Source organism: Tamandua tetradactyla, chromosome 9 (genome assembly GCF_023851605.1).
Source record: "Tamandua tetradactyla isolate mTamTet1 chromosome 9, mTamTet1.pri, whole genome shotgun sequence".
NCBI classification, from domain to species: Eukaryota; Metazoa; Chordata; class Mammalia; order Pilosa; family Myrmecophagidae; genus Tamandua; species Tamandua tetradactyla.
In genome coordinates, this window is record NC_135335.1 from 100,232,934 (window position 1) to 100,247,032 (window position 14,099).

The 14,099-nt window shown below is 37.7% G+C and overlaps 1 protein-coding gene across 3 annotated transcripts in view; it reads right to left on the reverse strand.

The window, feature by feature from the left end:
* Positions 1-14,099, reverse strand: part of ARL15 (ARF like GTPase 15) — a 500,112-nt gene that overhangs the window by 224,731 nt on the left and 261,282 nt on the right. For all 3 annotated transcript variants that reach the window (XM_077117135.1, XM_077117134.1, XM_077117132.1), the window contains one exon: positions 1,133-1,341. In XM_077117135.1, coding sequence (XP_076973250.1) covers positions 1,133-1,341 — 209 coding nt within the window. The remainder of the gene's footprint in view (positions 1-1,132; positions 1,342-14,099) is intronic.

Consider the following 14,099-nt stretch of genomic DNA (forward strand, 5'->3'; position numbering starts at 1 on the left):
TGCTAAGCACTTAATGCTGAATGAGACAATTAAAGATAGGCATGAGCTCTGTCTGCTTAATAAGGGGCTTTCTGCCTTCTTTGTTATTGTTCTGAAACTCAAACGAAAACTCTACATATGGTACCTCTTCTACTTAGTACTTTATACTTCAAAGTAAATTATCTAAATTAATCCCACTCACTTATAATAATAAATTGCATTATTCCTATTTTACAAGTCAGAAGCCAGGCATAAGAACAAAGCTATTTGCCCATGGGTCATACACATAATGTGGGGGAAGACTGGCGTTAGAACATGTTATAATTCTGCCAAAGGGAAACGTTCCTACTAATCGTCTTGTTCCAAAGTCATTTGAGTGAGCATACACTTTTCTGAAAAACACATCCTGAAAGTTACAGGTGTAAGGAATACATCAAAAGGTTTGATCATACTGTACTCAAGATTATAATTCACTATAAATAAGTTTTAAAACTATTCCTATATCTTATTACTTCAGTATCATGATTCAGAAGCTCTGCTGAATGAGACACTGATGATTTGCCCAGAATTAGTCTCATGCTTTCATAGGAAAAATACAACCTAGGAAAAATTCAGTGAAGAAGATAAAGGGTGGGCCCATATTTAGTGGCATGGAACTTGCAAGATAAGGCATGAATTTTCAACCAGGATGATTGCAGAATGGGACCCACTGTTTCCTGTCAATAGTGTGCATTTAAGAGGACAAAATACAACAGTTGAATGCAAAGATGTATGGTAATTCACATGATGCATTCTTTAAAAAGCTGGAGAAGAAGAGAATGAACTAAGTTAAGTCGTTGGACTGAAAAAAAAAAAACATGTTAAATAACCGGGCCCTTTAGCCCTTCAAAATACACAAGAAAAATGTCCAGATAGAACTTTTGCTAAGCAGTTAAAAGACAATCTATGCTCTCCAAGTGGATTTAGGTATGAAAATATATGAGATATCTATGCTATTGGTATAGGCTTCCTACATTCTAAGAAAACTAGGGTTTCACATTGAAAATAGCTTAATCAGTATATCCCTGATCTTATGCATCTTTTCACATTTCAATGTGGCAGCAAAAGTCCAACAAACACAGGAAGACAGAGTTGTCATATTAATACGACATACCTCTTGTACTGAGCGAGCAGCTGGCTTGTCTTGATGGTTGGCCAAAATTAAAAAGGGTAAAGTGCATAATTGTGGGTGCTGAAGAGCTGAGTGCAGTTCATTTCTAGCAGTCTCTAAATCATCTTCTGAAGAGGCACTGTCCAATACAAATATTACCCCTTGAGATCCTTGGTAGTAGCGGCTCCAGTATTTCCGGATATTATCAGCCCCTGTCAAAAATAAAACAAATTCTCTTTTTAAAAATAGCTTTCAGCAACTGAAGAATGTTCCCAAATGACAGTTCCTACTGGAAACAATGTAGCTTTAAAAAATTAAGTGCTAAACTCTGTGGTACAGAGTAGAACAGGAACTCAGAAAAGGCAGCGAACAAGGTGGATGAGAATAGAGAAGGTATTAAGAGTCAATAGTGAGATATGAAGGAAAATGCAAAAGTTTAAGAGCCAATCTTCATGACTTTTTTTTATCAAAATATGTGAAAAAGAACCAGAATAAGTACTTCTAAGATTTAAACTCAATGTTCATCCAGGCTTCTTTCCATACCATTAGCATTATACTTGGTGATTATTTCTAATAGAACTGCTTACTGATCAGTACAGCCTTACTTAATTTCATCTAAAGAGTTAAAACTATTAGCATGATACTTTACATGTCAAAGTACTAGAATCTGTGAAGGGTTAAAACACTGGCATTTGGCACAACTGTTTATGCCCATTATGGTTTATAATCCAGGGGGAAGAATAAACGGTAATAAGCATACTCATGCTCTGTATGGGACCATATGTTTAAAAGAAAGATACTGAGATTCTCATGGGCATGGGCCACATCTTATTCCTGTTTGTATTTCCATATCTAGCACAATGTATAAATAAAGATCAATGCAGTTTTTTGAAAGAATGAATTAAGAAATTAAATTGCATATGGATTAGGTTTTATGAATTTTAAGAGCAGGAAAGACCTTTAGGAAAGAACGAACCTCAAAAGCCACTGAGGTCAAGAGAGCTGAATGTTTGATTTCTTGTCCTATATTCAGAAAATCTCAAAATTGGGATTTGCACTTGAGTAAGTAAACAACTTGCTCAGGGAAGACATGGGCATTTCCTACTACCTCATAACAACCACTAAAACTCTGCTTCATGAATAGCATGGGCAATTCATATGGGTGGGTGGAGGTGAGACGGGAGGTATGGGCATATATTTGGTTATATAAGAAAAAACACATCAAGGAATTTCATCGACTTATTGTACATCATGAAGTCATAACCAGTTAATAACTATAGTTCAGTCATTTATTGAACATACACCTTCTATGTTTGATAAACTGTGCCAAGTGTTAGGGATACCAAGAGTAGAGAATGAGCTGGCATCTACTAACCAGCAACAGCCAATTTTGTGCCTCTCTTCCTGACGCTATATTCAGTAATATCACATTAGTAGTTTGAAATTGGACAACAATGGGAATATTTTCACCATGGAAATCAGCAAATGCTACAAATTAGGGTTTTTCTTCTCCCTGGAGAGCCAACCTGCCACTGTATGACAGTGAGATGCTCATATCCCTCAGGGAGAAATAGAAGAGAAAACCAAAGATTATAAAAGCAGTTACTATCTTCCAGGCACAGTGAATAGTTCATATATAATCATTACAAAGTCCCTAGTTAATAAATATAATTGATTCAGGCTTTGAACCTAGCTTCTGGATTCTAAACCTTGGGAATTCTCTACTATACTCTAATGAAATAACTCAGTAGGTATGACAGGTCAAGAGCATTTGAGATTGAGTAACATTAAATGCACAAAGACATGGGATATGAGCAGGTTGCTACATATCATTCAGGGTCCAAGCAAGAAAACAAAACAAAACAAGAAGGGAGATATAAACCAGAGAGTATTTAATATAGGGAGTTAGTTCCATAGGTGATGGCAGAACTGAAAAAACAACAGAGGTACTGGAATTAGCAACATCTTAGGTTAGGTTCCCTAGAAGCAGAACCTGAGATGGGGTTTCTTGTTCGCCTGCTTTATAGAGGGAGCACCATCAGGAGAAAGCAGAAAAATGCAAGATAGAATAGGGGGGAGAAGCTAGGCAAAGATTTGATTTCAGAAATCTAGGCTCAGCTTGATCATACGGGGAGCTCCAGAGCATAGACAGAACCATAGAGGTTGCCCAGTCCAGGGGCAAGAGGGTTGGCTGTTATACCTCTTCATAGTCACCGAAGAGGTCTTCAGTGTCTTCATAGCCACTCATGGAGAAGAGTGGTGTTTAACCATGCTGTGACCTCATAATCTCCTAAATAGATTTTGTTGAATTCCCAGCAGCCAAGGGCAGGCCTCTGGAGGAGGGTACAGGTGTGAGTCATTAGTAGCCAACACCCACAGCAGCTAGAAAATGGGTGTACTAGCCCAGGGAAGGAACTCTGGGTGGGAGGCTAACAGCATCTACTATAGGCAACATCCAGACACTATCTAAAAGCTGAAGGGAGAAAATTGAGGCAGTGTTACCCAGTGGCAAATGTTTAAAAGAACAACAAAGATATCGTGTGCATATGTAATTATACAAGTTTATTATAAATTTCACAAATGTAAAGGGTATGTAGCATACACTTTTCATATAAGAATATATACAATATTCTTTTACCATAAATGCCAGAGCCAATGCTCACATAATGCTTTTGATGATTTTTGTTGAACTTTTGTATACATAGCTGATTTGTTACAATTGAACAAGTTTAGTTCTGACATAGATGTTGGTTGTTCTCAGTATTTTGCATGCATTATCTCATTTACCCATGATAGTCTCATGAGATATCCTTATTTTATCAAGAAGGAAACAAGACTCTAAAATATTAGGAAACTTGCCCAAAGATACACACCTAAAAGTACATTTAGGTCTAGAAGCTTGAAATAAGGGATCATTGACCCAAGGGACAATGAGACCAAATAAAGAACTCTACTACCACATAAATTAGGAGGAAAAAAATGGAACCTCTTAGAATAAAAAAGTCCCTAAGAACCTACACACATTAATGGCCAGATTAGGAATACATGCAAAAATATTTCCCAACCACTTAATTCAATAAACAGCTATTAAATACCTGTGCTGTACCAGGCATTAAGCTAGGTTCTATAAGGGATATTTAGAAAATCATTATTCTTCTTAACTCAGACCCTCAAACCCGGCCAAAATAATACTAATCACATTGACGCCTGTAAATTTATCAAAGAACACAACATTAGATGATGCCCAGAAAGTTAAGTACACAGAGAAGAAAACTGGTTGCATTTTTTTAACGTGGTTTGTCTACTGGAAACAACACTGAAAGTCCAAGTCATGCAGTCATCTCTTTCAAAGAGAAACTATATTCATCTGTCACATTTCAGAACACAAAATCTACCTGGAAATACATTTTGGATGAAACAAACCCAAAAAGAAACGCTATAAATTTTAAAAATGTCTCTTACCTGATAATACATGAATAATACATTATTATTAATAATGAAAAGGGCCTTTTCTTTATCTCCTACTACATAGTCTTATGCCCAGTCTTAGCATTTCTAACTTTCACCACAAACACTAAGCATGGAATTTTAAATTCTAAATTCCCGCACAATGTGTGTAGTCAGCAGCAGCCTAAACCCAGATTAGGGCAAAGGAAACCAGCAATGCAGGGAAGAGTGGTAAACAGTTGTTCAGTTCAGCTTAGTGGGCCACGGTTTAGTCACTACATTTAAATTAGAAATTGATGTATCATTAACCCAGCTGCTTTGAAAGTGAACATAACAGGAAGGGCAGAGACACCTGTTTGATGCCCAAATGCCAACATTCTTAACCCATAAACCAAATCCAAATGGAGTAACAAACACCAGACACACCTAATAGGAATCTGAAGCCCTCTTATTCTAAAGACCGAAAATTGTTTGGTGCCACTTATGCTACAATTGTTAAATAAAATTAACAGCAAACTCAAGCATGGTTTATGTTTTGCACATTTAGATTAAAAAATAAGAGGTATTCTTATTAGTAGAGGGATTGATGTCCTAATTACCAAAAGTTACATACTGCCCTAACTAAAGGCTATGTAGGAACGCTTGGTAAGAACCTAAGAACTCATTCTGAGAGCCAAACAGCCAGATGTCTGCTTTAAGGTATTACATTATTAAGAAGTGAGAGGAAGAAGAAAGGAGTAGAACACAATGCATAGGTTCATTTCTGGGGAACATTATGGACTTCAATAATATCTCTCATTATTCATTCATTCACTCGTTCACTGAATAAATTTACCAAGTACCTGGCACAATCCTAGATATAATAGTAAACAAAACACAAAAATCTGTCTTCAGAGTGCTCACTTTCCTTATCAGCAGAGCCAGCCTACTACAATATAGGTTAAAAATGCGAGACACTCATTTTTCCAGTCTTCAATAGCATGGGCAAATGACCCAGTTCTGCCAACAAGAACTAACCAAGGGTCTTCGTGAGCTTCTGGAAGATATTTCGCATCTCAGTAAAGAGAGAAGCACAAGAAAACATAACTAAGGAAGAAGAAAATAGCCCAGGGTCTTTTATTTTTATTTTTATTATTTAAAAAAATATTTTTATTGATAAGTCCTAACACAAACATTACATGCATGGTACACAATCATTGGCTCACAATAGCATTACATAGTAGTGTATTCATCACCATGACTATTTTTTAGAACATTTGTATCACTTCAGAAAAAGAAACAAAAAGAAAAAGGAAAAAAACTCATGCATACCATACCCTGTACCCTTCCCTCTCATTGGCCACTAGTATTTCCATCTACTCAATTTATATTAAACTTTGTCCCCCCTATTATGTGCTTATTTTTTATCTATAATTTTGTACTCACCTATTCAGACCCTAGATAAAAAGAGCATCAGACAGAAGATTTCCACAATCACACAGTCACATTGTAGAAGCTATATACAATCAACTTCAAGAATCAAGGCTATTTACTAGAACACAGCTCAACAGTTTCAGATACTTCCCTCCAGCTACTCCAATACCCCATAAATTAAAAGGGATATCTGTATAATGCCTAAGAATAACTTCCAGGATAGCCTCTGGACTGAAATCTCTCAGTCATTGAAACTTTATTTTGTCTTGTTTCTCTCTTACCCCTTTTAGTCAAGACCTTCTCAATTCCTTCATGCTGGATCCTGGCTCATCTTGGGATTTCTGTCCCACAATGCCAGGGAGATTTACATCTCTGTGAATCATGTCCGAGGTAGGGGGAGAGGGTAGTGAGTTCACTTGCTATGTTGGGACTTCACTTGCCATGTTGGCTTAGAGAGAGAGGCCATTTCTGAGCAACAAAAGAGATTCTCTGGCAGCGACTCTTAGGCCTAATTTTAAGTAGGCTTAGCCTATCCTTTGAACAAATAAATTTCATAGGGGCAAACTCCAAGATGAAGGGCCCAGCCTTTTGATTTGGTTGCCTCCATTGCTTGTGAGAATATCAGAAATTCTCCAAATGGGGTAGATGAATACATCCCCCTTTGTCCCTAATACCCCAAGAGGACCATGCAAATACTTCTTTATTCACTGCCCAAATTGCTCAGGGATATATCGGGGCATCATACTAATCTGGCCAAACCAACAAAATCTCACATCCTATTCCAGATTCCATGTACTTAAGGTGTTCAACTAAACTGACCATACAAGTTAAATTAGGAAATGTACTACCCAAAACATAAATTTTGCACCAAATAAACATCCCTTTGGTCTCACACAGAAGTTGAAGTTTTAAAATATGGACATCATCCTTTATCCTGTATTCTGATTTACCTTAGTCCTATCCAGATCAGCTTCACTCATATCTGTACTCAAAGTCAGATCCCTTTTTCAACTTTTTAAACAGTTCCTGTATGAGGTACTGCTGACCTTTATAGTTTCAGAGCTCTAATTCTGAGTCTCAGGTGTCACATAAATACCCAAAGATTCTGGGAATGACCAGGTGATAAACAAATAGCTCAATATCTCAGAATTTAGAAATGACATTACAACCCTTGAATATATGTGACTGCTGTAAGAGCTTACAGCCTAGGACCCTTTACAACAGGCCCCAATCTGATAACCCATGCTCTCTACTTCAGTTCACCAAGTTTTTATATTATAGTTAGTCTATATGAGTGAGACAAGATAATATCTGACTTTGTTTTTGACATTTCATTCAACATACAGTGCTTAAGGTTAATTCACCTAGTTGCTTCATTCCTTATTGCAGCCGCTCAGTAGTCCACTGTATGTATGCACCCTAGTTTCCCCTTCCATTCCTCAATCATTGAACCCCTAGTCCACTCCATTCCTTGTGGATGGGGAACACTGCCACCATAAACACCAGCGTACAAATGTCCAATCATGTCCCCACAATCAGTTCCTCCAGGTATATACTGGGCAATGTGGTTGCAGGATAACAGGACAACCCCATCTCTGGCATCCTCTGGAACCACCACACTGCCCTCCAAGGGGCTGCACTTTTCAGTTTCCCTACTGACAGTGAATAGGCACATTTCCTTCTTAGCATTTTCTCTAGCACTTATTTCTCTCTGTTCATTTTTAAACAATTTTATTCACATATCATACAATCCAACCTAAGTGTACAGACATGCCTTCATCACCATACTCTATCTGAAAACATTTCTTTTCTTCCACAAAGAGTCTATACCCCTTTCCCATGCACTTCCCCCACCCCCCGCCTGTTGACATTTAGCATTGGCATAATGCCTTTGTTACATTCAGTGAGAGTATGTTATAATGTTACTTTTGACTATATACCCCAGTTATTTTCAATACCCTGAAATACTGACATTCCTTTGTTCTCCCTCATGCAAAAACGCTTCTTTATTTGTACATTTAATCACCATCATTGTCCACTCTAGGCATTCCTAAGTTACACCGTCTCAGTCTTTATCCTCTATCTTTACTTCTGGTTTCACACATGCCCCCAGCCCTTCTCCCTCTATCATACTCCCATTCAGCTTTACTCAGTGTACCTATATTACTGTGCTATAATCAGGTAGTATTGTGCTATCTACTTCTGAAAATCTACGAGTCCTGATGTGCAATCTGTATTCCTTCAGCACCAACTGTCCAATCTCTGCCCTCTTTATATCTCTTGATAACCTGTGTTCTTAACTTCAATTCTCCAAGTTTGCTCTTTAATGTTAGTTCATATTATTGAGACCATACAATATTTGTCGTTTTGTTTCTGGCTAATTTCACTCAACACAATGTCCTCAACATCTTGTTACATGCTTCACGACTTTATTTCATCTTATAGCTGCATAATATTCCATCATATATATATAAGACATTTGGGTTGTTTCCACCTCTTAGCAATCACAAATAACGCTGCTAGAAACATTGGTGTGCAAATGTCTGCTTGTGTCCTTGCCCTCAGGTTCTCTGAATATGTACCTAGTAGTGGGATTGCTACACCATATGGCAATTCTCTACTCAGCTTCCTGAGGAACTGTCAAACTGTCTTCCAGAGCAGCCGCACCATTTTACATTCCCATCAACAGTGGATAAGCGTGGTTCTTTCTCCACATCCTCTCCAGTACTTGTCGTTTTCTGTTTTTTTGATAATGAGAGCCTGGGTCCTTAAGATCACTGCTGGGTAGCAGATCCAACCATCTACATTATACTAAGGCGGCCTTATTGTGTGACCACAATAAATCTTTATTATGTGAGACAATTTTAGAAGACTATTTAGTTATTTGCAACCAATGTCGCAATGCTAAGGTCCCTTATGCTAAAATAAAAGGCTATGGATAAATTTCTTTAAAGAGTTGTTCTTTGAAAGATAGACACAATGAACTAAAAAATGATAAGGATCCTACAGGTGTCAACAATAAAAACTGCTGCTCAGAGTCGTCTCTATGGAAATTCTGATTTCTGTCCAATTGAATTTTTTTGTGATGACAAAAATATTTTATACCTGTTCTCTGCATGTGGCTATGGAGCAAATGAAATCTGGCTAGTACAACTGAGGAACTGAATTTTCAAAATTTAACTTTATTAAAGTTTGTTTTGTTTTGTTTGTTATGGACAGGCACTGAGAATCAAACCCAGGTCTCCGGCATGGCGGCAAGAACTCTGCCTGCTAAGCCACCGTGGCCCACAATTTACATTTAAAGTTAAAAAGCCACATGTGGCTGATGTCCACATATATCAGATAGTGATTCTCAAGATACTTCCATAAGTGACTTATGACATTAGTGACTGCTAGAAACAGTAAAACAAGAGCAATTACAGGGATCTAATCCTATCTCTGAAAGGAAAGCCAATCAGGACAACCATCAAGAAGGAGCCTTGCTGAAAAAGGGCTGGTTGCCAGCTATCCTGAACAAATATGGCTTCCCAGAAGGCCACTGTCAAAGAGCGCTGCTACAGGCTCGCCAGGGTGAGGGCTGCCGGCCACTGCTGTCAGCCTCCTTGGGTAGCAGAGAGAGTCAGAATGAAAAGATTAGATTGTCTTCTCTTTCAGTCCTCTTACCACAACTTTAAGAAATTGTAAAGGAAGGGGTTTTCTCTCTGAAAATCTTAATGAGGATGGAGACCCAGAAACTATGGATAGAGGGTTAAGCCAGTTTTGGAGAACCTGAACTGCCAATATGTCTTCAAGTCCTAACAAAGGGTACAGCATGGGAACAAATGTCACCTCACTATTATTACTTTATGAGGAATGGTTTCCAAGATGAGGAAAATATGTTCCAAGAGGAGAAGAAAGAGAGAGAGGGAGGAGGAGGGAAGAAGGGGAAAAAATAACAATTTTAAATTCCCTTTTACTTCTCCCATCTTTGGAAACTTTCCGATTGGTGGTTCCTTTGATTCTTTTCATCTTCTATAAAATAGACTCAATATTATTTAAAAAACTGAATTTTAGGAATTCATGAGGACTAGGACATGCATACCTAAGTCCCCCAATATATAAGCTAAAATATATTAAAGCAAATTAAACCCTACCTAAATGGGCAATACAAAGTGAAAAATAAAAATTAAAGAAGACTAAAAGTGAAGTTCTCTGAGGGAGGTGTATTGCCCTATTTACTTTTCAAGAAATCAGAAAACACTTTATTCTAAATGATGAAAAAAAAAAGAAAGAAAATGTATATTGGTGACTTCTTTACGTAAAACAAAAATCTGGTCTGTATGATTAAGGAACCACTACTGGAACAGTAGATACAGTGTTGAGTTAGAGACCAAAATCCTCAGACTCCATGGTCTGTGAGATCTGCTATGAACACCCACATAGGAAACAAAAGATTAGTAATATATATTTATCACCACCACACCTAACCTACCCTTGTAAGGCATTCATATACATATATCATTTTACCCTTTACTCTTTACTATCATTTAATGGATGAAGAAATTGGGACAGAAAAGCTACGTACTTTTCTACAAGTCTAAAGCTAATAAGTGACAGATCTAGGATTCAAAGCATGAACTATCTGACTCCAAAGACTATGTGTTTTTCTCCACAACATGGAACTGCTTCCCAATGAGTGAATAAGATATTCCAATGGAATGGGAATAGACCAAGTGATCTATTTAATGAATGTGTCCTTAAGAGATGTGCTGCCCATAGGCTTTAAAGAATGGTTAATACTGATGTTAGAGAGAAGAGGAAGAAAGGCATTCTGATGGGCTAAGGAAATATAAGCTAAAAAGAAATTAGGAACAAGTGGAAGGTGGGGCACAGTGAAGAGAATGAACATGAAATATGAAGTCTGAGTTGGGGACACAAGTAATTGGCTAGTTAGTATGAAGACAGAATATAGCTGGCTTGCCTTTCTGAAGTGACTTGTCTACTATTCATTGTCTGTTAGCAGTTGCAGTGGACAGTTCCACCTACCCATGCCTGAGCTTCCCCCAGACCCAAACTGCCAATCCTCCAGAATTTATAAATCTTAAAAATGAATAAGTGTGGTAGAAATGTCTGTGATTAATTGTACAAATATAAAGAAGTTCTTCCATGAATTAGAACAAATGAATGGCACTATTACAAGAAAGTAATCATAGAGGGTGTATGGGAAATGTAGAACCTATCGCTAACTATGGACTATAATTAACAGTAATGCTTTAATACTCTTTTATCAACAATAACAAATAAACAACACCATTACTATGGGCCAATAATAGGGATGGAAAAGGAGTATGGGAGGATTTGGGTTTTCTTTTTTACTTTTATTTCTTTTCTGGAGTAATTAAAATGTTTTAAAACTAATCATGGGGCTATATGGCCAATTATGTGATAATGCTGTCATGCAGTGTTTGTATACTTTGGATGGTTTGTTTCATGTGTGAACGTATCTCAATAAAACTGCATTAAAAAAAGAAGCTGAAAACAAAAAAAACAAACAAACAAAAAAAATGAATAAGGGTGGGCCACGGTGGCTCAGCAGGCAAGAATGCTTGCCTGCCATGCCAGAGGACCTGGGTTCGCTTCCCGGTGCCTGCCCATGCTAAAAAAAAAAAAAAAATGAATAAACAAATGCCCTATGCAATAATGGAAATATGCCTAAGTGCATGACTTCAAAGAAATTAGCTTCTTAAAACATACATTAAAAATTTACCATGACAAAATGCTATGGGGAAGAAAAAAGGAAGTTTCTCCCTCTCCTAAAAGCTGTAAGATAAAGGAAACATGGAAAAGGAAACAAATAGCTTCTGCCTTATTTTGGATTACCCCAGAAGCAGGATTTATTTGAGAGGTAAATCCAAGAAACAATAGTGACAGAGTGGGTACGTTAAGGAAAGAGAACCACAAAAATAGAGCTATCAAGCAAGCTACTCCTGTGGATAGCCAGAGCTTAGGCACTAAGGTTGAAACAATTAGGGTCTTTATCAATGGATTCCCCATTAATGGTTGGCTGAAGGTTGTAGAGGAGGGAGGGTCTTAATTTCCCAGCTCCTCCAGCTTGCCCAAGGCATCCAAGCAGAGCAGGCTCCAACAGCCAGAAAGCCTCTATGCAAAGAATTCAAGGTACTAAGAGTTGCAAGTTGGATTGGAACTCATGGAAATGAGGTTATACACAGTACACCAACAAGGCCTCTATCAGCTACCCAAGAATAGTGTGAAAGTGCTAATTTGGGCCCTTTCACCACGTTTTGGGGATAGACTCATGGCTCAGTGGTAAAAAGCACAGAAAGTACAGTTGTTATTATGTGGAAAAAAGAACCGAGGCTTTGTATAAGTAATGTCTACATACTTTAGAGCAGAAGAAAGAATTAAGTATGCTAATATCAAGCTGATATTAAAGTGTGGTCCCAGATCCTGGGAGTCTTCAAGACCCTTTCAGGAAGTCCAGGAGATTAAAACCATTTTTCACAATTATCTACCACATTATTTACCCTTTTCACTGGGTTGACATTTTCATGGATGGTGCAAAAGTGATTGTGAGTAAAACTGCAATTCACCTCAGCATGAATGGAGGCGCTGGTACCAAACTAGTACCACTGTATTCTTGACTGCATCCTATATGCGGGGGCGGGGGGGGGGAGCCACTTTTGCCTACAAATGCCCTTAATAAAGCAGTAAAAATTGTTAGTTATATTAAATACTTTCTTTTTCATAATCACAGGATCATATTGTAAAAGCTATACAGTTATACAGTTGTCTTCAAGAATCAAGGCTACTGGAACACAGACCAACAGTATCAGGTACTTCCCTCTAGCCACTTAAATACACCATAAACTACAAAGGGATATCCATATAATGACTAAGAATATTCTTCAGGATAAACTCTCGACTCTGAAATCTCTCAGCCATTGAAACTTTATTTTGTCTCATTTCTCTCTTTCTTTCCTCTTTTGGTCAAGAAGGTTTTCTCAATCCCATGATATCAGATTCCAGCTCATCCCTGGGAGTCAGGTCCAAGTTGCCAGGGAGATTTACACCCCTGGAAGTCATATCCCACATAGAGGGTAGGGGAGTGAGTTCATCTGCCTAGTTGGCTTAGAGAGAGAGAGACTACATCTGAGCAACAAAAGAGGGTCTCTAGGGCTGACTTTAATTATAAGTAGGCTTAGCTCTTCTTTTTTGAAGGAATAAGTTTCATAGGGTCAAACTCCAAGATCGAGGGCTCAGCTTATTGAATTGGCTGTCCCCACTACTTGAAAGCATATTAGGAATTCCCATGATGGGGGAGTTAAATATTTTCTCCTTTCTCTCCAGCCTTCACAAGGGAACTTTGCAAATACTTTTTTATTCTCTGTCCTGCTACTCTGGGATATATGAGGACATCACCCTAAACTGTACAAACCAACAAGATCTCATGCCCTATTCAAGATTCCATGTAATGGTGGAAATAAATTGACTATACAAGTTAACTAGGTAATGCGCTACCCAAAATACAAATTTTGCACCAAACAAACATCTATGCCTTTGGTCTCGTGTAGAAGTTGAAGTCTGAAAATATGGGCCATATGATCCTTTACCCAGTATTCTGATTTACCTTAGTCCTATCCAGATCGGCTACAATGATATCTCTTGTTGAAGTCTGATTCCTTTTTCAGATTTTTTAACAGTTGCTAAATGAGGTAATGCTTACTTTAAGGTATCTTAAGTGTTCTAATTCTGAGTCTCAGGTGTAATATAAATATATGAAGTTTCAGAGAACATCTAGGTCATATCCAAACAGCTCAGTATCTCAGAATTTAGAAATAACAGTTACAACTCCTGAATATATGTGCCTGTTGTAAGAGTTTACAGTCTAGGAATGTACAATAGGCCTCAACCTGATAACCCTTGTTCTCCACTTCAGTTCTCCAAGTTTGTAAATTATAATTGGTCCATATGAGTGAGGCATGATAATATTTGTCTTTTTGTTTCAGACATTTCATTCAACATACTGTCCTTAAGGATAACGTCATTCCTTCTTGCAGTGGCTCAGTAGTCTGTTACATGTAAACACCACAGTTTCCCTTTCCATTCCTCA